Source organism: Grus americana, chromosome 1 (genome assembly GCF_028858705.1).
Source record: "Grus americana isolate bGruAme1 chromosome 1, bGruAme1.mat, whole genome shotgun sequence".
Taxonomy (NCBI): Eukaryota; Metazoa; Chordata; class Aves; order Gruiformes; family Gruidae; genus Grus; species Grus americana.
Genome location: NC_072852.1, coordinates 218,544,327 through 218,568,187, shown reverse-complemented (window position 1 = coordinate 218,568,187; position 23,861 = coordinate 218,544,327). Strand labels below are relative to the sequence as shown.

General features: G+C 46.1%; 1 protein-coding gene across 1 annotated transcript in view; it reads right to left on the bottom strand.

Moving 5' to 3' along the window:
- LOC129206119 (disintegrin and metalloproteinase domain-containing protein 20-like) overlaps positions 1-23,414 on the bottom strand; it is a 28,737-nt gene extending 5,323 nt beyond the window's left edge. The window contains 19 exon segments of the mRNA XM_054824872.1: positions 1,520-1,597; positions 2,836-3,019; positions 4,969-5,074; positions 6,827-7,019; positions 7,699-7,791; positions 9,813-9,981; positions 11,245-11,399; positions 11,798-11,873; positions 12,853-13,022; positions 13,588-13,659; positions 13,758-13,832; positions 17,065-17,260; positions 19,068-19,144; positions 19,664-19,742; positions 19,844-19,908; positions 20,101-20,225; positions 20,920-21,019; positions 21,910-21,943; positions 23,272-23,414. Of these exon segments, the coding sequence (XP_054680847.1) occupies positions 1,520-1,597; positions 2,836-3,019; positions 4,969-5,074; positions 6,827-7,019; positions 7,699-7,791; positions 9,813-9,981; positions 11,245-11,399; positions 11,798-11,873; positions 12,853-13,022; positions 13,588-13,659; positions 13,758-13,832; positions 17,065-17,260; positions 19,068-19,144; positions 19,664-19,742; positions 19,844-19,908; positions 20,101-20,225; positions 20,920-21,019; positions 21,910-21,943; positions 23,272-23,414 (2,190 nt within the window).
- Between the last annotated feature and the right edge of the window lie 447 nt (positions 23,415-23,861).

The following is a 23,861-nucleotide window of genomic DNA, read 5'->3' as shown; positions in this document are numbered from 1 at the left end:
CTTTAACTATTTCTGTCGTGACAACTTATTTCACAAATATATCCGAAATGAGTTTGTCACCTTCACGTGATTCAAAAATTACAGGTTTTCCTACAAGATAGGACCGTGACTCCCTTGGTTGCACATTCATTTGTCCTGTCCAGGTTGGATTACTCAGCTCCTGCGTTCCTCGGTTCTCACTCACAGTCCGTAACAGCTGACCACCCAACGGGGTGCAGTGAGAGCTGCCGAACAGCCTGAGTATCCTTGCTGTGGACCAGGAGCAGAGGGAAGAGCTCCCCTGGAACTACTGCCTTGATTTTGGGTCATCCTGCAGCGTGGGGCTGCGGTCAGCCTGTGTCAGTTGTGCACACTGAGGTGATGCAGAAGTGAGCCTGTCTAACCCTCTTTAAATGCTTGTTGGCTGATTTCCTATTATATGTTATTAGTCCAGGTTTGTGTTATTGTTTGGTGGTATGGACCCATAGCTCTGCTCCCCTGCATCTCAAATTTGCACACCTGTGTAGGTAGTGACAATCTCCCACCCAAACATAGCAGCTCTGCTTTGACTAACATTTTTTTCCTGTGTTCTGGGGAGACAGGGTTGAGGCTAGCTTTCTTCACTCATTTGTGCAGCCCAAACCATAGAGAGCAATAATTATTCATTTTCAAGGATGTGTGTTTAGTTTGGGGAACTGCTTCCCAAGAAAAAAGCGTGCATTTTTTTGGGTTATGACCTGTCTCTCTGGAAAGAGAAAAAAGACGCGGTTATTCCAACTACTTTGAGAACCCTGTTGCCAAGAACATAACTGCTGATGGACTCGGTCACCTGCAGCTGGTGACAGAGCAGAAGAAAAGCAGACCTCAGACCCTTGCAATTACAGGTTGACAGACTGCCAGTAACTTTACTTACTTGGCCCTCAGCAGTATGACAGTTAAAGAACAAATGATAGCAAATCTTCCCAGTATTCTCCCTTAGCATCCACACTAAGACCCAGACAGATCTGCTTATCTACAATAATATTTGTCTGGAAAAAGGGGCAGGTTCCTTGAAAGTGACGTCATAAAAAAAAACCACTTGTGAAAGAATTCTGCCAGTATGAGTGTCTGAAATGTAGGTTTTATGTAAGACCAAATGCAGCCCATGTTGTACAAAACCTACCATTTTTGTGATATTTGTAAGGAAAGCAGAGTCATAGAACTGAGCGTGCATTTTTTAGATCTCTCCAACTCCTGCTAATTTAAATTCAGTAGCACTGACAGACGCAATGAAGGACGAAGTGTTATGATGTGGAAGTGCGTTTTCACAATATTTGAGGGAACGAAGAAGAAAAAACGTAAAAGTAACCAACAAACCGTGCTATGAAGAGCTGTGGATGGCCAGAGCAGAATTTGGGAGGACAGTCATGGGTGAAAACCAAAATAATCTCCGTGCTGCTGAACCAGGAATGATTCTGGACTTCTAATACTGTTTTTGAGAGACAAATGTACGCTTCATATACTCTATTATTCAAAGGATATTCAGATGTTTTCCACTTACCCCTCTGCCATTGCATTTTTTCTCACTACAATCGTTGTTGAGAAAAGCTGCACTGACACATGTCCTGTTCATACATATCTGCAAAAAGGGGCAAATTTATTATTAGGGAAATGATAAAATGACGGATATTAGGAAAGGGCACTGACTGGTGAATAGGGGTAAAAGTAGTGAGAAACAGCCTGGCAAGTATTTTCAGGCATTCATTTCATTTAATTTCATTCAAGACTTTTCTTTCCTTCTCTCCAAACAGGCACCAGAGGAGCATAAAATGGTCTCGGGTTCCAGGTTCAAGACAAACCAAAGGGGAGACTGAACAAACCCACTGAGGGTTACAAAATGCACAGAAACCACTTCTACCTCAGGTGCTGAGTAATTAAGAACTGAAAATAATTGAAGGTTATACCAGTATTAGTAGGAAGTATCATATGTGCCTGCTCTGTTCATAACCTTCCCTAGGTACCTGCCTGAGACTGGTGGAGGATTCTGGGCTGAATGGACTCTTGGACTGACCCAGCACAACCATCCTGATGTTTGTACATGCAGGCAACACTATTTCCCCAGCATGCTCTCCTGCTCTGGCAGTTTGTGGCTCAGGAACTCCTGTCTTGTCCTGTCCAGTCCACATGACAAGGGCAAGACCTTGGGACCGCAGAAGATGTTTTGTTTGCTCAGTGAATAACTTGGGAGCATCCTGCTAGCTCTAGGAGACACAAACGCATCTCCTCTGTGCAGAAGGAGAATGAAGAAGATATGTTTGCGACTCCGTGTCTTGCAAATTAGTTATTTTCGGAACTATTGTTTGCATTTGGTGGTGTGAAACCCATGTCTCCTGAAAGAACTCTGCTGCAGCCAACACTGAACAGCTCCTTCCCTTTTGGTGGAACTCAGCACCTCTGTTTTTCTTAGAAATATTTTCCTTGCCATGTAATAGCAGGAAACTCATCCTTTAGTATGTCACCAGCTTGACAGGAATTTGGTCTTCTGGGTCAAAGGGAAGAAGTGAGTCCTATTCTTGGAATAACACTTCAAATTCTTTTGTTTGTACAACAAACTTTGACTTTGGTTAATAGCTTCAAAAGAAAAGTACAATCTATTGCTTTTCCCTTCTAATGGAAAAAAATAATAGCTATTGTGTTAGCCACTCAGTCTGAGGGAAAAAACCCACAAAACCAATACAAGATGTTGCTATTTTTCAGCTGCTAAAGGAGGCTTTAACAGAAGGCATTATGGGGTTTATATCACAGATCAAGAACATCTCCTTTAGGAACAAAATCCTTCCATTTAATCCCGTCTTGTACTATCCTTTCTAAGGGTACCTTGTTTCTACCACACGATGTGCCATCTTTCACTGATCCCTCGTCGGGAGTGTCTGAAGCCAGGTGAAACTCGAGTCCCCAGCAGAGCTGATCGTTCACGGTAGTCTGAACCACGGTCTCACCGTCTTGCCTGACTGGTACTCTTTTAATGTTAGCACACTGCACTCTTCCACACAGGATGTTCCTGGCATAGACAAACAGCCTGCAGTGATCCGTGATGCTAGTATACAACTGAGCTGTCAGCTATTTGAGCACTCTGGTACAAATTTTCTGTGATTCTGTGAGCTGTTGGAGCGAGTCCAAAGGAGGCCACGGAAATGATGCGAGGGCTGGAGCACCTCTGCTCTGGAGACCTCAGGCTGAGAGAGTTGGGGTGGTTCAGCCTGGAGAAGAGAAGGCTGCGGGGAGACCTTAGAGCCCCTTCCAGTCCCCAGAGGGGCTCCAGGAAAGCTGGAGAGGGGCTGGTGCCAAGGGCAGGGAGTGACAGGCCAAGGGGAATGGCCTGAAGCTGCAGGAGGGGAGATGGAGATGGGATGTGAGGCAGAAATCCTTCCCTGTGAGGGTGCTGAGGCCCTGGCCCAGGTTGCCCCGAGAAGCTGTGGCTGCCCCTGGCTCCCTGGCAGTGTTGAAGGCCAGGTTGGATGGGGCTTTGGGCAAGCTGGGCTAGTGGAGGGTGTCCCTGCCATGGGCTGGACTGGATGGGCTTTGAGGTCCCTCCCAACCCAAACCATTCCCTGATTCTATGTTTCTATGAATTTGGCCCATTCCAGCTCACACGCTGGGAACAACCCTGGGCACAGTCAGAGGTTCCAGCTGTCCAGGATCAATTTTTAGGCAGTTTGCATCCAACCACTCCTTTTCTGAGTTTAAGACATTTAACTAGTATTGACACGGACTCTTTTATGCCAGTTGGTGTCGGCGCCTTGGGACACATAGGCACAACCCTTTGGTGTATCTCTCCAGAAGCTGCAGAGACACTTCCATTTCACTTTTTGACCCTCACTTTTCATGTGTTTTACCCATTTTACATACTGTATGAGAAGTCCTGCTGGTTATGTCAGGAAGAATTGGGTGTAGTTATTCAGAAACTCATCTGTCTGCCCAGAGGTGGCATCAGTGTAGTGCTCAGTAGGAAAATAGGGAATAAGCTCAAATTCTGAATTTCGATCGTAGTGTTTCATCTAATGACAGCAATGTCCCCCTCCTTGATGTGGCCAAAGTGCAAGCATGAAGAAAGGTTAGGTACTAACAACTGCGTATTTTTGAGTGAATGTTAATATGCGTAGGGATGGCAAATCTCCAAGGTCCTGGTAAACTTCCTTCCTTTTGAATGATTGTCCATATCCACCCTCAAATGTGGGTCATTGTCAGCAGGTCCTACTCTCAGGACAGGACCATGGAGGGCTTGGAGAGCGATGAGTTCAAAGGTTGAGGGACTTGCACTCTATGACAGGGTCCTACCTAGAGATGTCTTTCAAGGTGGACTGACTGCTGACTGCTGCACATGGCAGCAGCATGAAAAGAATTAATGCTGTCGGAGAAAGAGGGTTAGAGAACCCATTGTCAAACTGAACCCATTATCAAAGCCCTCATCTGGGTATGGGATGACCCTTTACTGTGGGAAAGCTGGAAAGTATCATGCGCTGAAGTTCCATTAATGCTGGGAGATAAGGCTGCTTGGGACAAGGCAGAGAAGAAAAATCTGTAAGTTCCTGTAAAAAGAAAACCGTCCTCACTTCACTTTCTGGGTTGAAAGCAAAGTGCAAGAAGAACCCAGCTCTGCCTCAGATTCCTCCTGTTGCCATGTACTTTTTTCCCCTACATGTGTTTTTTTTCCTTACTTTTGACTGTTACACAGGTAGGCTCTCAGCAATGCTTGTACATCGCTCCTCCATCTATGAAAATCAACCAGAAAAGCCTAGCAGAGCCTCCAAGTCATACAGAAAACTGCGCTAACATTTTTGCTTTTGCCTCTCTTACTGTGCTTAATCCCAGCAACAACAACAAAAAAAAGTGGAAAACCTCTTAGAAACAGTGTTCCATTTGGGATGCCTTGTACAGCAATTCACAAGAGTGGTGTCCCAGTCCTGCCTGGCTACTGGCAGGACTGGGACACCAGTAACCAGTACTTACTCTTCCAGGCATTTAGTGTAGTACGTCCCGTTCCAGCCGCAGTTCCCACAACGGTCGCCTTGAACGTTGACTTCCCTGAAGCAGCTCAGCGGGGCACGGTGGGCGGCTGCGGAGCGAGAGAGCAAAGGGAGGCGTTCATGGAGAGGCAGGGACTGTACGCACCCCCTGTAATCCCTCCAGGTGATTTTTGTGATTTTTTCCCCCCCCCCCCCTGAAATGAAGTTCTAGTCAACCACAGCTTGCATTTGACCTGCCATGTTTTACTGGCATTTTTTTTGTTTTGTTTTGTTTCACCTATTCTTTTGATTCTGGCCCTCTCCCTCTTTTGGACCAGATAATCAGTGTGAGAATAAAGTGGCTAAATGAATGGATTTGCCACCAAGAGATCAACCATGATCATTTATGAAGAACAGTATGGAGCAGAAAATTGCATTAAAAGCCTCAAACCTTTCCCAAACCTATTTTTTTCTTTAATTCTAACTTGCTGTGTGACACAGGTCAATATATCTTACCCTGAAACCAGAATCACCACCATTATATTCAGCATTAGCAACACTAATTCCTGTTAGATGTCAGAAACTGTTCACAGATGTGGATTTCAGTAAGGCAGAACCATTTCTAACCCAGGGGACTCCCAGTTTTTTCACAACATCTTTATATTCACCAAGTGTTGTATAAGAGTAACAGAGCACTGAGGGAAAAGATGGAGAGCCTGTGGTCAGTGCAGGACTCCCATCAGGTGTCTTTACCAGTTTTCAAGCATCCAAAATGTTTTCAAAGTAAAACCAGCTGCTGGGTTTCCCAGCTGTCCTGCAGAGGTGGCTGAGATCACTGTTGGCCACATTAGCGCCATGTAAATGCTTGTGTGACAATTCCTTTGGTGTCCCTTGTCGAAATGATGACAAAAATATTCTGCCTTATCAATATCCTTGCCTTTCCCAGCAATGCCTTTCATGAGAAATGCTACTGTCTTCATGTGCAGCGGTTCCCAGAGACCCCAAACTTCTCATAAATGTGGTAGATCACAGAGGAACTGCGGTTTTAATTACAGAATTTTGTATGTTCATAAAGATACCCAGGACTCAGATTATGATGGGCATCACTGCTGTCACGAACGAGGCAGTGCACAATAGATCCGCTCTGCAGCAGCTTCAGGACACATGCACTGGGGAAGTTTGGTTACTTCCTCCAGAACTGAAATAATCTGAAAGAGGATGTGGGCGGGTATTAAAAATAAATCACATGCTTGCTTCAAGTTTGACCTGGGGGGAAATTCAGATGCATGAATTATAGGGTGCGGTTGCTTTCAGAGGCATAAAAGTGATCTCAACTACTGTCTCCAGTGCGTCTTTGTTTCTGGGACCCTCTACCGGCAAACGGATGAAGGTGACTGTGTCTGCCGTTCCCGTTGCGCACTGGGCACGGGATGTTCCTAAACAGCACTGCAACAACTACTGCCTGAGAAAACCCCTTTTTGTTACCCTAATATTATAAATATATAGAATCATAGAATCATTTAGGTTGGAAAAGACCTTTAAGATCATTGAGTCCAATACTATATTTTATATATAGTGGTTTTTTTATATATATGGTTATATGTTTTATATATATATGGTTATATATTGTTCTAAAATACATATTTTAGAATGTTAAAAGTATTTTAAAAGTATTCTGTAGTATTTTTTATACTTATATTCTTAAGTAACTGGCCCAGCTCTCTAAGCCTGCCTGCCTTTTAAAGAGTAAACAGTGAATCTGTGGAAAACCCAGACTTTGTCAAAGTGGAGGGGCAGGGAAAGGGGATTGTTATCTGAAGGTGAGGGCTAGTTCCGTATGTTCCTCGGATGAGATATCTTGCCTCTGCCAAATAAAGCTTTGCATTGTGCCTCGTGGCTGTGGCAGTGCCCATCGTAGCAGCGGTCGTTGTCACCGCACGGGGTTCCGTCGTGCTTAAATACATCCACGGGGCAGGTCCCTGAAGAGCCGTTGCAGTACTCCGGGAGATCACACACGCTCCTATCTTCTCTGCAGATTTTTCCCGCTGGCTGAAACTGTAAAGAAAACCCCACAAAATGAGTCTTGAGTGGAATGATTTTCTGAAGCGGCTGGCCCAAATTACAGAAACCCATATGGCAAAATCTTAGGGAATTGCCCAGAAGTGTTAAGATGAAGAACAGCAACTTGAATTTCCAAAAAGTCAGACAGAATAAGGGCTGGAGCAGCACAAAAGGACTAAAGTCCTTGCTGTCCAGTTGAGACATTGCAAATGGTGATTGCTGATATTCCAGCAGAGAAACTCGTGGGGGTTTTTTCTGCACTTCAGGTTGAATCTGAAATGCCTTTACAAGTACGATGTTGCAGGATTTTCCCTGAAAGCTCAAAATCAGCAGGGAAGTAAATGAGGTTTTAAAATGTCTTTTCTTTCAGCTGGACTTGGATGTTTGGTCCATGACACCAATGCTCGTATTGGGTTAGTTGGTTCTGTCCTTACACCCTTGCTTTGCTACTCCTGCTGATGTTTTTTGTCTGGCCTAAATTTCAGTGTTTCTAAACTATTCTTTTCCTATCTAACCGTGAACAGTTTCCGGTCAGGTTTACATATTTTCAGACCAGATGTACACAGAAATACAGGAAATAAACTTTATAGCACCTAACTATAGCTTTGAAATTAATCATTTGTTTGTCTTACATTACAAAGCCAGTAGCAGCTGTGTTCCTGTTATAACTTACCTGACATTGGTGACAGCATTCACCTCTGTAACAAGAAGCCCCCGGTACAAGCAAGCAGCTGGAGGAGAAGCAGCATCCTTCTTGGAGGCATGCCTGGAAGTAAGTAATGCCGTACCATCTCGGTATGAGACTTTCTTATTTGGATCATTTGCTCTAGCTTGAGACACACAGAATTAAAGGAAATTAAGGGGAAAAAAAATCCCAACCCTGCTCTTTTCTGGTACTTCTCAAACTCGGGACATTCTGGAGCTCTGCGTCAAGGGGAAACACGCCTTGTGTAGACACTTGTAAAACAATTTGCATTTTTCTCTGAACGCTAATGCTTCCATCTCATCTCCTCCGTTAATCAGCCAACCTACCTGCTTCACAGGCATGCTCTAAAAATAGGTTAATTTATGGTTCCAGAGTACTTGGAAACCCCTCTGAGCACAATGGGGGAGAAATGGGAGAGATTAATCTCCTTTTCTATAATTTTTTTCCATCTTTCATACTTTCCTTCCTTCCCTTTTAAAACTGTTTCAGCAGTGATCCACCATTTCCTTAAAACTTCAAATTCCCAATCTCAAATCATTTAGGGTGCTAGAGCTGATGGACCTTGACCTTTGTCACATAAACAAAATTAGTTACTCAAATTTTAAGGATGGCTGAGATGTAAGGGTATCTGCTTTGTAGGGAGGGCTGGTTAATGGCTTTTTAACATGAAAACAAGGAAAGGAGGCAGGGACAGTAATGAATGGATCACACAGTGGTGACGAAGAGGAGATAACGAGGACATTAGCAAAGACCAGAGCTCTTGGGTCGCTGATGAAAACAAAAAATTTCTTGGATCTGCTGAAGAGACCAAACTTATAATGTGGTATTTGAGAGGAAATGTGGGATTGTGTAAAACTATTTGTGGGATGTTTTAAGGCAAATGTGGGGATGTGCAAAGCTTTGTGTGGGGTGGTTAGTGGAAGGACCAAAGGCAGGGAGAAATTAAGGTGGATTGGGGACAAACAAGTGTGGGAAAATGGAGAAGAGGGGGGATAAAAAGGGCTGATAAAAAGGGTCTCCTGGTCGGGGCACTAGTGTGGTGAGCCCCGTGCCTGGTTGAGGAGAAGAGGTCTGGGACCAGTGGTTGGATGGTTGGAGAGACCGAGGGGCTGGGGGCTGCAGGTGGCAGGGTTTGGTTTTTCCTAGTGTATTTTTTTGAAAGAGGTAAATCCTCTTTACCAGCAAGGTGCAAGATGTTCGACCCAAGCCGGGATATAATATACATGCAAATCTACGTGGGAAATGTCAGTGCAAAGGCTACGTTTTGACAAAGCTACAGAAGCTTTGTACGAATAACAATTACACAAAAGACAAATGAGTTTCCACTGGAAAGCTCAAACTTTCTGAACTGTTGCAACTGCATGGATCCTGGAATTAGAGCTGCAAAGGTACCAACATGCAAGTGCTTCAGAAAACTTTTTCAGTGACTTCAGGGTAAATGTAACAGAAGAAAGAACAGAAAGAGAAAACCTCCCATTTTATAGGCAAAAAACAGAAATAGAAAAACATTTTATAGACAAGAAGATGCAAGTGGTCATAATTTGCTTGAATATAGGACAGCTTGGAGGCAAAGACATGTCCCTTCTGCAGAGTCTCCACTTTGACTGCAGCTTTGCTCAGATACTTCTGGTTTTTTTCCAGACCCCTCATTCTTATGAACATTCGTACAGCCCAAAGGAAAACACCTTTCCATGTGAACGAGGTATGGAGAGGTCTCGTCTCTGTCCCAGCAACGTGACTCCTTATCAGGCACATGTAGACAGAGTTCATCGTTAGCTCTGCACAGAGTCTGCCACAAAAGGTCCCTCCGTAGTCATGGAGGAAAAACTGAATTTACCTCTAGATATGCTCTGCATACATTTACACAAATCATGCATATTTTGCCCACAAATCAAGCCATATTTGGGAAAACCCCCACTTCGAGGGAGTTCAAGTGACAGCCAGTGGGCTCGTTTGAATATGTAACACTTCAAAGATCATTTCTTTTCATGAGTCAGCGAGCTTTTGTAGTTGCAAAATCACCACGATTTTATGAACGCTACTTTAACAGATAGATTGCAGTGAAATTTTTAATTGCTAACCTCGTCACTGCCACAATCACATTCTTCCTCTTTTTCCAAGACACCATTGCCACAGAGATCAAGAAGAAATGGTTTTAAAGATGGTATGTTGAGTAGACAAGGTAGACTTTTTCTTGTTACTGCATCATAATATTCTCCCAGAGTGCAATTACTGAATGCCAAGCAAGATCTGTAAGAAAAAAAATAAAATCTATAACCATACCATATACATAAATGAATTGATAGACTTAAAGAACAAATAGGTTAACTAGCAAAGAGGAATATGGACAGTTTTAGGGGGAATAAGCCTTTTTTCTCTCCTTTTTTTCATACATAAATGTGGACATAGAAATTACTGTGGCCAAATTGGAAACAACTCACCTGAACATGTTGATTAATTGCTGTTTAGCAGATCTGGAAGAATGATTGGCTAAAGCGAGAGGTTTGGAAACAGATAAATTTAATGAGTACATTAGGATAACGAGGTTGCTATTGGAGAGGATGGCAGCAAAAGCTGAAGGATCGGAGAGCCATGAAACACAGTGCTGTGACTTGCTGAGGTTTTCACCCCAGCCCTTGTGTGCTGGGTCCTCATCACTTTGAGGTCACCAGGGAGGTGGGAGGAACCACCACGGGGTGAAGCAGGACTGCTGGTGACCCCATGGAAATGGCTGTTTTAGTGCTTATGCTATTGAAAGCACAGACAAATCTGCTTGGAGACTTCAGTTTCTCAAATCCTTAACGTCTTCATGGAGGCTTAGCTGGTCTCTGGTAAAGGTAAGGATCTAATATGAAGCATGGAGCTTGTGTCCATCCCATTGCTGCAGTATGTGCATTGCAAAGAGTGAAACAGAAATGACGACATCTTCGCACCAAGAAAAGGATCTTAGGACTTGGAAGCAAACAAATCTGCAGTGAAGCAACCTTCCCTGCCTGCTGAAGTTTGCTGCGTGTTGGGCAGACCTCTAGAGCTAAGAGGAATGAGTCATTTTTAAAGACATTGTATTATCAGCAGTACGTGGACCTGACCATCACAAGGATGGTCCTGCAATATCATATGGTTTCTTTGATGCTCAAACAACAGAAGCTGATCTCTACCAAATATTCTTCACAGGTTTCAGGAGACATTAATTAATTAGTGGAATTATTTTTCTTCATGGTGGTCATATATCGAGAGAGCAGGTACGAGGAGCAGCTCCTGCTAGCAAGAAGCCAAAACCAAGCAGCACTTGGAGAAAGCAGATGGAAAATAAATATTCTGTGGCCAGTGGATCCAAGGAAGCCAAGTTTTCTGTGGATTTGTGTCTCGGGGAGAACTGGTGTCTCTTGTCTTATCTAAATAACTATTTTCACTTGATAAAGCATTGTAGAGTAATTTAGGTTGGAAAGGACCTCTGGAAGTACCAGGTCCAACCACCTGCACCATCAGTGACACAGGGAAAGCTTCACTTACCCCGGGGATGTTCGCATGATGCATCCTCTGCGGGTGCACTGGCAATTGCAAAATTTGTCGTGAAAATGTTTCGCGTCATCGTGGCTGAAGCCTAAACTGTGGCCTATCTCGTGGGCGAGTGTCATCACGTCGCTGATGGTGTCATGGCCAGGGAACTGCAGGTAGGGAAAAAACCACAGGTCCACGTTTTCTCAAGTAGACGTTGATGTGGAGAACTTTCCAGAATTTGAGTGTTTTGCTCAGTAATTGTGAAATTTATGCTAGCTGGGGACTTGCACTGACAAATAAACAACTAGGGACACCAAAGGACTCCTAACGACAGTTGGTCTGGGGAAGCACGGGAGAATTGTTCTTTCACCATCTCGTCTTCTTTAAGAAACGTCAAAACCAAGACCAACGTCTCCTCCTTTAGATGCCCAGTTTAGATGTTACCTGCTAATTGGTAAAAGCCTGAGCCCAGGAGTTAGGTCGAATTAGCTCCCAAGGTTCAGTGTGAATATGAAAGGTTTATTTTCCCTTTCAGGCAGTGCAAACCGATGAGGTCTCCACTTACCGAGACAACACCCATGGAGTTCATCTGGCACATTGTCCCCTTCCAGGCCAATGCTCGTTCCTTGTAGTGCTGGCCACTGCAGCGGGAAAGTTTGAACATTAAAGAAATGCAGAACAACTTTGTCTCAAGGATGAGATGCATCGCCTGAATTACGTCTGGAAAATAATGGTTTTGGGCAAGAAGGAGCTAATTTCTTGAAGAAAAGCCCAGCATCACCTGTTTCTCCCATGGGAGCCCCATATGCAGCCGGGCTGGTACCCACAGATCAGGTTTGCAAGCACCGGTGATGCATCATGCTAATGGGGATATTAAGGAAGCAGAGCCACGATTTGTAAACTCATTGGCCTCCTCTCTAAAGGGAAGAGTGGCCTACAGGCTATTTCAGTAAAATGTAATTATTCAAAATTATTTTTTAAAGATTTGGCAATATGTTGAATATGAAAAAAGAAATGTTCAGTAAATTTTGAGATACATATTTTACTATGCAGAAGGTTTCTTTCCCCTAAAATAAAGGAAAAAGGAACAGACAAACCAGAAACAAGGTGCTAGGTCTTAAAAAGCAAATGAGGGAAATAAGTGATTAAACATCTTACATTTTGAGATGTAACTCCCTTGTCCCAGCAAAAAGGCTTAATTGAAATATTAAGTTGTAAACCATAGAACAATGGATTATTATATCTAAAAAATGAGTGGCTTGTATATATAAAAATGAGTAAAAACTAAAAATGAGATTAAAATCATTCAGTTACTGACAACTGTACCAAAATTGGAAATAAGCTGTTCGCTTTGTGTGCGTATATGTGTAGAAAAATATAAAAGAGGACAGTGAAAGGGACAAGCAAATTCTGGTATCAATTTACACGACAAATATCTGCCGATTAGTACATGGACTGATTAAGCGGTTACTTTTTTTTTCCACAAAATATCACTAGGACAAAAGACTTATCAGCATAGATATGTAAAAATTAGAAGAAAGAAATGAAAATATTCTTGTTTCCTGCTTATCTCCCCACAGCCGGTATGTGAGCTGAGTGATTAATACACAGGACACTTACAGCAGTAACTGGATGTGGTCGTAATTAATGCGACCGACAGCATCCCTCTGACACCACGCGGCAAAGTCCTGCAGCGTGCGGGCCAGGCTGTGGGTGGTCGTCACCTGGTCCATCCCGGTCCACATCTCCACCGCGCTGACCACGATCTGCAGCTTCATGCGCTTGTAGACCTGGAAGACATCAAGATCTTTCATCTCCTGCAACCCACGGGACGTGCAGCGACCCTGGGCACCGTGCTTGGCTCCACGTTGTTTGTGCAAGAACTGGTCTTTTTTGCTAAAGCTGAAAGAACTGAGCGTGCCGTTTGTTTTTGTGCATTATATTAATTTAATGGAGCTTTCTGTGTAGCTCATTTTTGAGTGCTTTGAGGCTAGCGCACTGGCGCCTGAAGATGAAAACTCGTGTGATGTTTTGGAGGACTCGGAGCAAGAAGGAGGTGGAGAGACTGGGAGATCGTAATGAGCTACCAGAAGGCACTTAGTAATGATAATGCATATTCCCAATCAAGTGTTTTAACGGGGTGATTTCAAAATTATTTTTAACCTGACTTCACTTATATTTGAAGTAATTTTTTAACAGTTGAAGTGGGTTTTATAGCGTTGAGGAACACATCAGTTCCTGGTAGGGCAGCTGCAGTCAGGCACAGATCATTCATCTCCTTCCCAGGGTAGCTGGGTAGACAGCCAGCCAACGGAGCAGAACGGCAATCGTAATCACCACGTCATTAAAGCTCACCGTGTTCAGGAAGTTGCTTATGGAAATGAACAGATGTAGCATCAGGGTTTCGTTGTAGTCGTTAACTTTAAACTGAAAGGGGAGAAGGGCTGCGTTACAACGCTGAACGCCAAGGACTGCCTCCAATATAACGCAACGGCCATAGCATGGTGATAATTTCTGATGCTTACCAACTCTTTGTTTGTGATCAGAGCCAGCTCCAAGTATCTGGTGGGCACCGGCAGGCTCTGGAGACCAGGGACCTCCTGGAAGCGAACAAATAACACTGCAGTTATTGAGGTACATTCAGGAGCTTAAAAGCTTACACCGCATTGCAAAATCCAGGGTGGTGTTACTCAAAACTAATCCAGAATTTCCCTTAAGTACAAGAACACAGAGCAATTATGCATTGGGGAAGGATTACTGAGCGTAACGAGTAATCGGGGTGAGAGCAGAGAGATTGAGAGACAGAACACAGTGGTAGGTGGGGTTTTCTTGGTAGCAGAGAGATTACCTGGCATTACTCGTGTTAAATCGGCTCACTATGAGCTGCAGACTTTTGCACGTGCTCGGACCACTTTTTAATCATTAAATTTGGCACCACAAAAACTACCTCAAAGGGAGAATTGAGTGCGGTCAGCATGAGCTGCCTGCATCAAGTCGCTCAATGCTAGAAACCAGGAGGGTAAACAGATAATTGCAGCTAAAAACTGGTTCTGAACCGAAATTGTCCGAGCTGTATTAAAGCCACTAAGATAACTCTTAGTTTTGCTTCATTTTACGCACCGATGCATAGTACAGCAAATGGGAGCATGCCCACTGATGGACCCAGCCAGCGAGAGGCACCATGCACTGCACCTGGGAAATAAGGTTTTTGCTGGTTTTTGCTCATGCCCTTTACACATTTACCTGTGCATAGGCAGCTCCATAGTTAAAATCTGCTGTAGGTGCGACACACTCAGTCTTGGGCGGGGTGGAACTCATTAACTTCTACATTTTGTACATCCAACGTATTTGTTGCCGGTAGCAATTGGTTAATGGGTAATTTTGGGGGGGTTATTCTTCTCCTCCGAGCAGGTATTGCTCATTGGCAGCAATGTCCCATCTCTGATGGGGTGAGCGCACAGTGAGACTGTGAGAGCATTCAAGATCTGCAGATTTGGTCAAGTAACGAGAAGAAAAAGAAGCTGACCCGACAAAAACCTGGCTAGTAGCTTTGGTCTTGGCTGAGGTGGGGTTGAGTAAGACACGTTAGCTTTTCTTTTGAGTAGTTCCCAGGTGTTCTGGTGGTAGAAGAGAGGAGGAGTAGTTTCTGTCTCACAGAAAGACAACTTTCTAAACAGGTTTGGCTGTTGCAGAAGTATGCATGGCTAAAAAAAAAATGCTGTTGCTTAAGCCATTTTAAGCACGGGGACTCATCTCTCTTCTCTGTTGAACAAATACTACTTTATTATTATAAATTATCCTCTTTCCCTGGCAGGTTCTCAGTAAATTCAACGAAATTGTAACAATTTATAAAACTCTATTTCTGCCATGGGAGCTGATAAGTAATTCTTTCATCTAAATGCTTCGTATTATTATCAGGAGGCAGCATCTCTGTCACTCTTTATTTCTTTCACCGAATGCAATCACAGTACACTGGCATAGGCCAGACTGTCGCTATAAATAATCCATACTCATAGGTGCAAAAATAACACTTTATCTCGGCTCTTTTGAAAGCAGGAACAGCAATGACAAAAGTCCTCACAAGCTCTAAAAGCAGTCACAAATCAAAGCAAGTAAACTATTTTTCTAACCAAGATGTTTCTGACAACAACCGCATCAGAAATATCCCATATCAAGTGATGTCAGAACAAACTAATTTCCTCTGATAACATGGGAACTCTGTTTCTGGACAGAAGAGAACCGGCGTATGTTTGCATTTTGACATCGCTAAGGCTGTTTTTCGTGTAATTTAAGCAAACCAGGGCAGTAGAGTTCAGATTTGCTTACTGTAAAGTGAATACTAACTAGAGGCACCGAGCGAGCAGTTCATGATCTTTACTGCTAAGATGTAAAGATGCATTAAATGAAATCCCAAGGCAGTCAGACCCGGAGCAGAAACTGTTTGACATCTATCTCAGCAACCTGCGGTTAACACAGCGCGGTGGCAGATTTGCGGACAACTCCGTCAGAGAAGTACGATGAACAGTGATGAGGCTCAAAATTATTCTGCCGCTCAACGAGGGAAAAGAAAAGCAGACAAATAGGGTGTAGGAGCAAGAGTTGCTTCACTACCTTCCCCCTTACTCGATGCTCACAAGACTTCAGCAAAACTGTCTGCTGGGAGAGAGGCACCCAGCCATGGCCCCAAAGACTTGCACCTCCAGGTCCTGCTGGAGGTAAGGGAAAGGCAGCACGGACGGAGCCATCAGAAGCTTTTCAGAGGTTTCTCTAGAAAAAGGGAATTACGTCCTCAGAGCACCTATTTGTGACACTAATGAGGAAGATTCAAGCATTGCAGGAGGTTTCCCAGAGGGTTTGTGCAGTCTCCATCCTCCGATGTCTTCAAGATCCAACTGGATAAAGCCCTGAGCAACCTGGTTTGACCTCAGCAGACCCTGCATGGAGGCGGAGGCTGGACCTGAGACCTCCTGAGGTCCCTTCCAACCTGGGTCATGCTATGATTCTTCGAGATGGAGCTCCAGACGACCGATAGCACCCACATCCCAGGAGCACAGCCCACCACCAAGCTGTGTCCTTCCCAGGCTCTTTGGCTGGGCAGACCTAGAAGAAGAGGATCTGGAGGGAAGAGCCCTGGGTGCAGACCCCTGGTCCACGAGTCTCCACTTTCCTTTCTGGAGTCAGGCAGTAAAATACTGGATTGTCGATAGAGTATCTATAATAGAAAGTCAGTAATGATTGAAATCATTGCTTCTATAGCTTCTGATGACAGCTTATTTAGAAATGTTATCTAACCGTCTTTAAAAATAACTAAACATTTCAGATTTGTTTACTGAAGCCTTCAGCTGCTTTAACCTCTGGAGCTGACAGACATGTCAACTCCCCTCTTTATGGCTGACTTAAAAAAAAAAGCCTTTTTTCTACTTCCACTTTCATTTCAACCATGTTTTAAGACCTGAATATTTTTTTCGGGGTTTGTGAGATGAACTTGCGAGCAGGAAGGGATCTCAAGAGAGAATCAAACCCAGGGCAGGATGATCTGCACCTGACAAAGTGCTACCTCCAGAAACAAAATGGGGTCTTTATTTCACAGTGTGATGCTTATGCATGGCTGTAGGTATAGTTTCCATGCCATGTGAGGGTGCTTGCTCTCACTATACAGAACTCCCGTTTGCTTCCAGACCTGCAGATGCTTTACAGCGCGAAACCCTTGTTACGCTCTTACGAATGCGACAGGAATTTCCCCTACGGTCGGGTCACTCCCAGCATTTAACATAACCCGTACGTATACACACGAACGTGCAACATCGACACGAGCGGATGGGGAGTCCTTACATCAATAACGAGGATTTTATGACTCCTGTTCTCAACTTCTCCGTTTTTGGGCAAATGGTCCTTGTACTCTTCAGGCACTTGGCACAGCTGACGTGAGTCGCCTTCCAACACCCTTCGGTAAATGAGGTGTTGAAACGTCGAGGAGTTCTCCACGGGCTCGATTTCGTACCTCAGGTCTCCAATTTGCAGAACTCCACTGTCAATTTTCAAACAGAGAAGTCAGTAAGAGACATGAACTAAATGACTTCTTAAATTATTTAGTAAATACAAAAATAAACAAGGTGTGGGGTGCTCATCGTAGCGTGGCTGGAGATGTGGGGCAGCCCTTTGTATCTTGCCAACAGGTAGAAACCTCAGGAGCCACCTCTGGGGTTCAGGGCTCTTGGGATCAGCCCATAATTTTATGGTTGTTGGGTTTTGGGTTTTTTTTTTGGAAAGGTGGGACCATGGAAAGATTTAGCTCCTTCATACCGCTGCTCCCACGGGCAGGGATCCCATGAGAAGATACAAGAAGCTCGCCTAACAGATCTTTGATGGGAAAAAAGTGTGACATCCAAGGTTTAGGATACATGAGACAGCCTTGAAAGAGCAATCATGCAGCTTTGGGAAAAAGTAAAGAAGCTACAGCTGAATGCCATATATTAAATGAAAGTGAGAAGGCAATAAGAGCTCTGTGCTACGGCTCTTCCAAGGAGCATCCGTCTTTAAGATCTGTTTATCCCTGCACAGACACTGCAGCTGAATCGGCTGCATCTGCTGATAAGTTTACATCCTAAAAGACCTCACTTAATTCAGAGACCTCTTGGGGTGCTTGTTTGAGAAAGAAAGTCCACCAAATATGATTCTCATGCCTGGTCTTATAAGAGCCTGAATGGGTTTTCATTTTGCCAGATTTTGACATATTTAGTTCTAAAGTACTCATAATTCCTGGTTTGTATATCGCAGTAGGAAAACGGCTTTGTCAAACACTGAGCTGGAAACCCAGAAGATTTTGCTAAGGCAGTTACGCTCGTGCATTTATCAGGAAGGTCTTTAATGGGAAAAAATTGCCCATTTCCCACCCTGCATCCAGGCTGTGAAGGGAGCCAAGACTTGTGTGGGGAGTCTGATGCTGGTGCAGAGCGTGGGCATTTCTGCTGGATGCTCTAAATCGTGGATGGCTGGATAACTTCCTTCCGCCAAAACCAGTGGAGATAATACAAAATAATATGAAACATTTTCAAAGTTAGGACAATCTCTTAAAAAAAAAAAAAAAAAAAAAGCAGCTCCTGCTCCCCAGGGCTGATATTTCTGGACAAGATTGAAGGTTCGGGTTTGATAACGTTGCAGAGGGATAACGTACGAAGAGGATGGCTGAGCTGTGCAAGATGCATTTAAATACCCTCCTGATCTTCAGAGGAGAGGTTACGCTGGTATTCCTTTCCATTTGACTAATGTTATAAAGGGAATAAGTCGTACAGGAGGAACTTCAAGAGGGATGTTGGTGATGGCCATGGGTGGCCACCACTTTAATGCTGTGTTTTGGGAAGTCTCATTTGTGGGAGACTGTTATGCCTGTACAGATACGCTTTCCGTCTCATGTTCTGCGTTTGCACTATCAGAAATAAATATATCCCAGATGTGGAGTGAACCTGAAGAGGAAAGTTTCTGGAGCAGTGCTTGTCTAGTTTACTGTCTTTAAAGTAAGTCTTTGATCTGTCTCGGCATGTCAAACCTGCTACCTGCCTACAGGCTGCCAGAAGAATATAAAGCACATCGTTTGGCCAAAAAAATTTCATTTTCATGTTCCTGTCTGCCTTTAAAATCTCTACTGGAGCTGTTGTAAAATCTGTAATGCTGAAAAAAAAATCTCAGCTGTGTTTGAAGATTTGGATTTTAGTCGCGGGATGCACCAGGAAGCATCGCATGCAGAAGTGATGGTACCTGCTTTAAAAGGGGAGATAAATGCCCAGCCCATTTAATTTGATACGGAAACCCTGGTTTTCCCCTGGGAAGAGCCCCACCTGATTCCGAAACACGTGCTGAGGGAGACGACGGATCCCGGGGAGCCTTCCACGAACCCCTCGTAGTAGCAGTCGTCCTGCAAGGTGCAAATGTGGCTTCAGGCTGCGGGAAAAGCTCCCGTGCCCAGGCAAAAAAACCCCCTGCGTCAGTAAAGGGACACCTAAAACCTCCCCAAATCCATCCTTTACCACTTTGAAAGGGATATTACACGTGCAAAAAGAAGTGAAGGCGTAGAAGGTAAGCAGGGGAAAAGCAGGAGCCTGAGAGCTCATCATTGGATAATGATGAATTTTTGGGGGGATATTTTGTGATTTCTCGTTTTTTCTTTTGATGGAGTAAAATTATTTTAAAAACTTTAAAAGTTTGAAAGGGATATCAAGTGTGCTGATGAATCTGAAATAGGTTTTTTTCTGGTTTTCATCAGTCTCTATACAGTTGCCTTCCTTTTTTTAAAAAATGGTGTAAAAATAATGAATTTTTTAGAAACAGCCATTCCTTGCTTAGATCCACTGGTATATTCAGTTGAGCCTGTGAGGAGGAGGGGGGTCATTTAGTTCTGCCTGTTGGTGCATGTTTGACAGATGTCTAAATTCACCTGAATATACGGAAACTCGGTTATCAGGTCTCCCTCCGGACTGTATGTGAAAACCGGCATGTCCTTGGCTATCAAATTTCTGAAAAGCGAAGCAGAAATCCTCGGTGCGGGTTAATTAATTCCCCATCATTGCCCTGCGCAAAAAATAGCAGAGGAAGGAAAACTGGGGAAGAGCCTTACTTTGCCTGTGTCAGATGGACGATGTGGTGGTTCCCTTCGGCCGTTATTAAATAGGACGTGTCCCCCTGGAACGGCCGAGGCACTGATTAATTCCAGAAATTAATCTAACGGTGAAAACACTATTTACAGGCTGATTTTGGCTGGGAAGCCGGAGCCGTCCCCTCACCCCGTTCTCCCTTCGGCACCCACCCACGGTCCCTGCAGAGGCCATGGTCTAGACCCATGGTCTAAAAAGCGTTTCCTAAAAAGCAGATGACCTCTGTGAAGGTCCCGTCCTTTGCCTCCAGCTGCCTGGGCACTGTTACTTCAGAGTAGGCAATTCTCGATGCTTCCGAAAAACCTGAAAGAGATTCGGCATTTAGGGAAAAAGGGCATTAATCACACCGGGCAGTGAAGGATTTCCCACCCCTGCAGTGCGGAAGGGAGATTTTAAGTGGAAAGTTGAAAAATTTGGTGTGTTTAAATTTTGCGAGTCCATCTGTCTTCAACCAGAGGTACAAAGGAAGTGGCTGAGCAGCTCTCTGCTTCTAATGAAGCTCAGCAGAAACTCCGGAGAACATTTTTTAAAAAGGGGAAAAATGAGATGACTTCTGTAATTACAAGATGCTGAGCCCCACATGCATCCCCCTGCTCGTGTCCCCAGCCCACGTCCCTCCATTGTCCCCCATGTCCCTCCACACACGTCCCCATGCCTGCATCCCCCAGTGCATGTCTTCCATGCGTGTCCCCCCACGTGCCCCCAAGCATGTCCCCCATCCCACCATGCATGTCCCCCATCCCATCCCACCCCATGCATGTCCCCCTCACATCCCACCCCATGCATGTCCCCCATCCCATCCCACCCCATGCATGTCCCCCTCACATCCCACCCCATGCATGTCCCCCATCCCATCCCACCCCATGCATGTCCCCCATCCCATTCCACCCCACGCATGTCCCCCATCCCACCCCATGCATGCTCCCCACAGGCCCCCTCCCTCTTCCCATCCCACCTCCCTCCACCCCCCTCCCTGTGCCCCTCCACCCTGCCCTTTGGGGCGCCCCAGCCCTGCTCCAGCCCCCCTCTCCCTGCCCGTCACCTGGGCAGAGGAGCAGGATCAGTGCCATGACCCACACGCCCCTTGGGGGTGGGCAGTGCCCCGTCCCCATCCCTGTGTCCCTCCAGCCAGGCCGGCCCTGTGGGGACACTCCATCAGCGCAGCCCCCACCTCAACCTCCCCGCCATCAGCCCACCCTGGGGGGGTTGTCACCCTGTTTCCATCCCCAGTGCCTTGCTTGGCTGTGGCCCCATCCCACCCCTCCCAGCAGCTGCCTGGACCCCTCCCCACCACCCTTGGCACCTTGTTGGACCCTCCCAACTGCCACCGACCCTCCAGCCCCAAGCTGCGCCCAAGCCCTCGCTCTTGCCCTCATCCGGCTCCGCTCCTGCACCATCAGCTGGCACTGGGGGTCTCCACATCCTGTCCCCACCCGTACCTGTCCTGCCCCAACCCCAACCCTGCACCCCGCTGTCTCCTAGCCCTGCTCTGCCATCTTCCAACCGCCACCTGGGCTCCATCTGCCACCTCCCACCAACCCAACCCCTTTACTGGCTATCCCTCCCCTTCTTTTCCTTCCCCACCCTTCCTCTCCCTTCTCCAACTGCCACCTGTCTCATGCCATGCCATTCCGTGCCATGCCATCCCAGTCCCACCTCTTCTCCAACTGCCACCCATCGTTTCCCACCCATCTAATCCCATCCCCATGCCATCCCCATCCCATCCCATCCTGTCCCATCCCATCCCTATCCCCACCCCATGCCACCTCCAAGAGCCACCTGGGCCTGTTCCACCACCTTCCAGCACCCCAAGCCCACCTCCCAACTGCCACCATCCCAGCACCCCTTCTCTCGCATCCTGGCCTGTCGTGTCCTGTCCTACCCTGTCCCACCTCCTTGGTCCACTCCTCCCACTGGCACCCAGCCCCCCCCTGCCCCCCAGCCTGTGCCTTTCTCAGCAGCACACAACTGAATTCCAGAAAGCAGGGGTCCATTAATGCTAAAATTACAGAACCCCAGAACCCCAGACTGGTGGGGGTTGGCAGGGACCTCTGGAGATCACCCAGTCCAAGCCCCTGCCAAAGCAGGATCACCCAGAGCAGGTTGCACAGGATGGCATCCAGGCGGGTTTGGAATCTCTCCAGAGAAGGAGACTCCACAACCTCTCTGGGCAGCCTGTCCCAGGGCTCGGTCACCCGCAGAGGGAAGAAGTTTTTCCTCATGCTCAGGTGGAACTTCCTGTGTTCCAGTTGGTGCCCGTTGCCCCTTGTCCTGTCGCTGGGCACCACTGAGAAGAGTCTGGCCCCTTCCTCTTGACACCCACCCTTTAGATATTGATAAGTGTTGATCAGATCCCCTCTCAGGCTTCTCTTCTCCAGGCTAACCAGCCCCAGCTCTCTCAGCCTTTCCTCACACCAGAGATGCTCCAGGCCCCTCCTCATCCTCGCAGCCCTCCGCTGGACTCTCCCCAGTACTTCCCTGTCTGTCTGGAACTGGGGAGCCCAGACCTGGACACAGAACTCCAGCTGTGGCCTCACCAGGGCAGAGCAGAGCAGAGGGGGAGGAGAACCTCCCTCGACCTGCTGGCCACTCTCTTCTCCATGCACCCCAGGACACCATTGGCCTTCTTGGCCACGAGGGCACACTGCTGGTCATGGATAACAATTGCCATTCTTCCCATCAGAGAATTTAAATGGAAAATGCTGCATCAGACATGCTTGCCGTCTCTCCTTCTCCCCAGGGACACAGCACTGGGCAAGGGGGTCATGACCAAGGTCAGCCCACGGCACAAGGCTCTTCTCCTGGATGTGCCACCCAGGCATGGTGTGGCTTTCCCTGGGCTGGAGGCTCCCAGCTACCTGGATCATCTGTGACTCCTCGACTTAGGGCTGCTGGGTCCTTACAGAAATGCTGTGGAGGGCATGGATGCGAAGCAGAGGCGATGTACTGAAATGTAGAGCGAAGACAAAAAAATGCAGGGAGAGATCAGCCCTTTGGGAGCCCTTAGTGATCCGCAGAAGAGGAGACAAAGGACCATGAACACGGCGTGAGACTGCTGGAGAAAAATTGGAGCAACACTTGAAAGGTCAGAGCCAGCCCAGGCTGCAGCAAAGCTTCTGCGGGTGTGTTTGTGGCAGGAGAAACACCAAATAATCCATTTTCAGATGGACGAGGAGATAAAATTGTTGGGTGCAGTATCTGAGGAGTCAGGACACTGTGTGGGGTAATGATGCTTCTGCTTTTGCACTGTTTGCTTCCCGGCGTTCATGGTTATTTGCTCCATTTTGGGAGCAGCTGATGGTGCTGGAATAACGTTGACAGGCTTCTGTAGATCTTCAAAATACAAATCCTAGAAAATTTGCAAAACATAACAAGTGTAGGTAAGCTTAAATTAAGCAAAATGAAGATGTCAGGGGAAGAATAGAAGGAAATGGCTGCTGTGAGAGGCTGTAGCAGCAGTGACCCTTCCCAGGATGAGAACACACTGGTGGAGGTAGCCAGGAGGTATGAAATAGGGTTGAAGTTAGTTCTCATCCACCAGAAAAAGGGTGATAAAATGGGTACAATAATATTGCAGCTTTGTGCATCTGATGAGGTAAGAAAGCTTCGTTGCCCCAAGGCACTGAGCTCATGCTGAGGTTCCCAAGTTGGGGCAGAAGTCCCCAATTTCCCCCCAAAATAAAACATTGCGTAAGGGGCTGCTATCTCAGAGAGATTCTTCACATCTTGAAGGCAGAAAATAACCAGAAAAGCAGAAAAATCCTCTGGGGATGTGCTGGCCTTGCTCCAGCCCAGCAGCGGAGCTGCCACTGCCAGCAAGAGGCAGGAGGGTCCCCTTCCCACGTTGCTGGTGTTGCTAGAAAAGCCGTGATGTTTGCTCGATGCTTTGCACCATCCCTCCTGCTGCCTGGGCACCGCAGGGTCTGGAGAGGGCTGGCAGGAGGGAAGGAGGCACGAGAAGTGGTGGGGAACTGGTGAGGA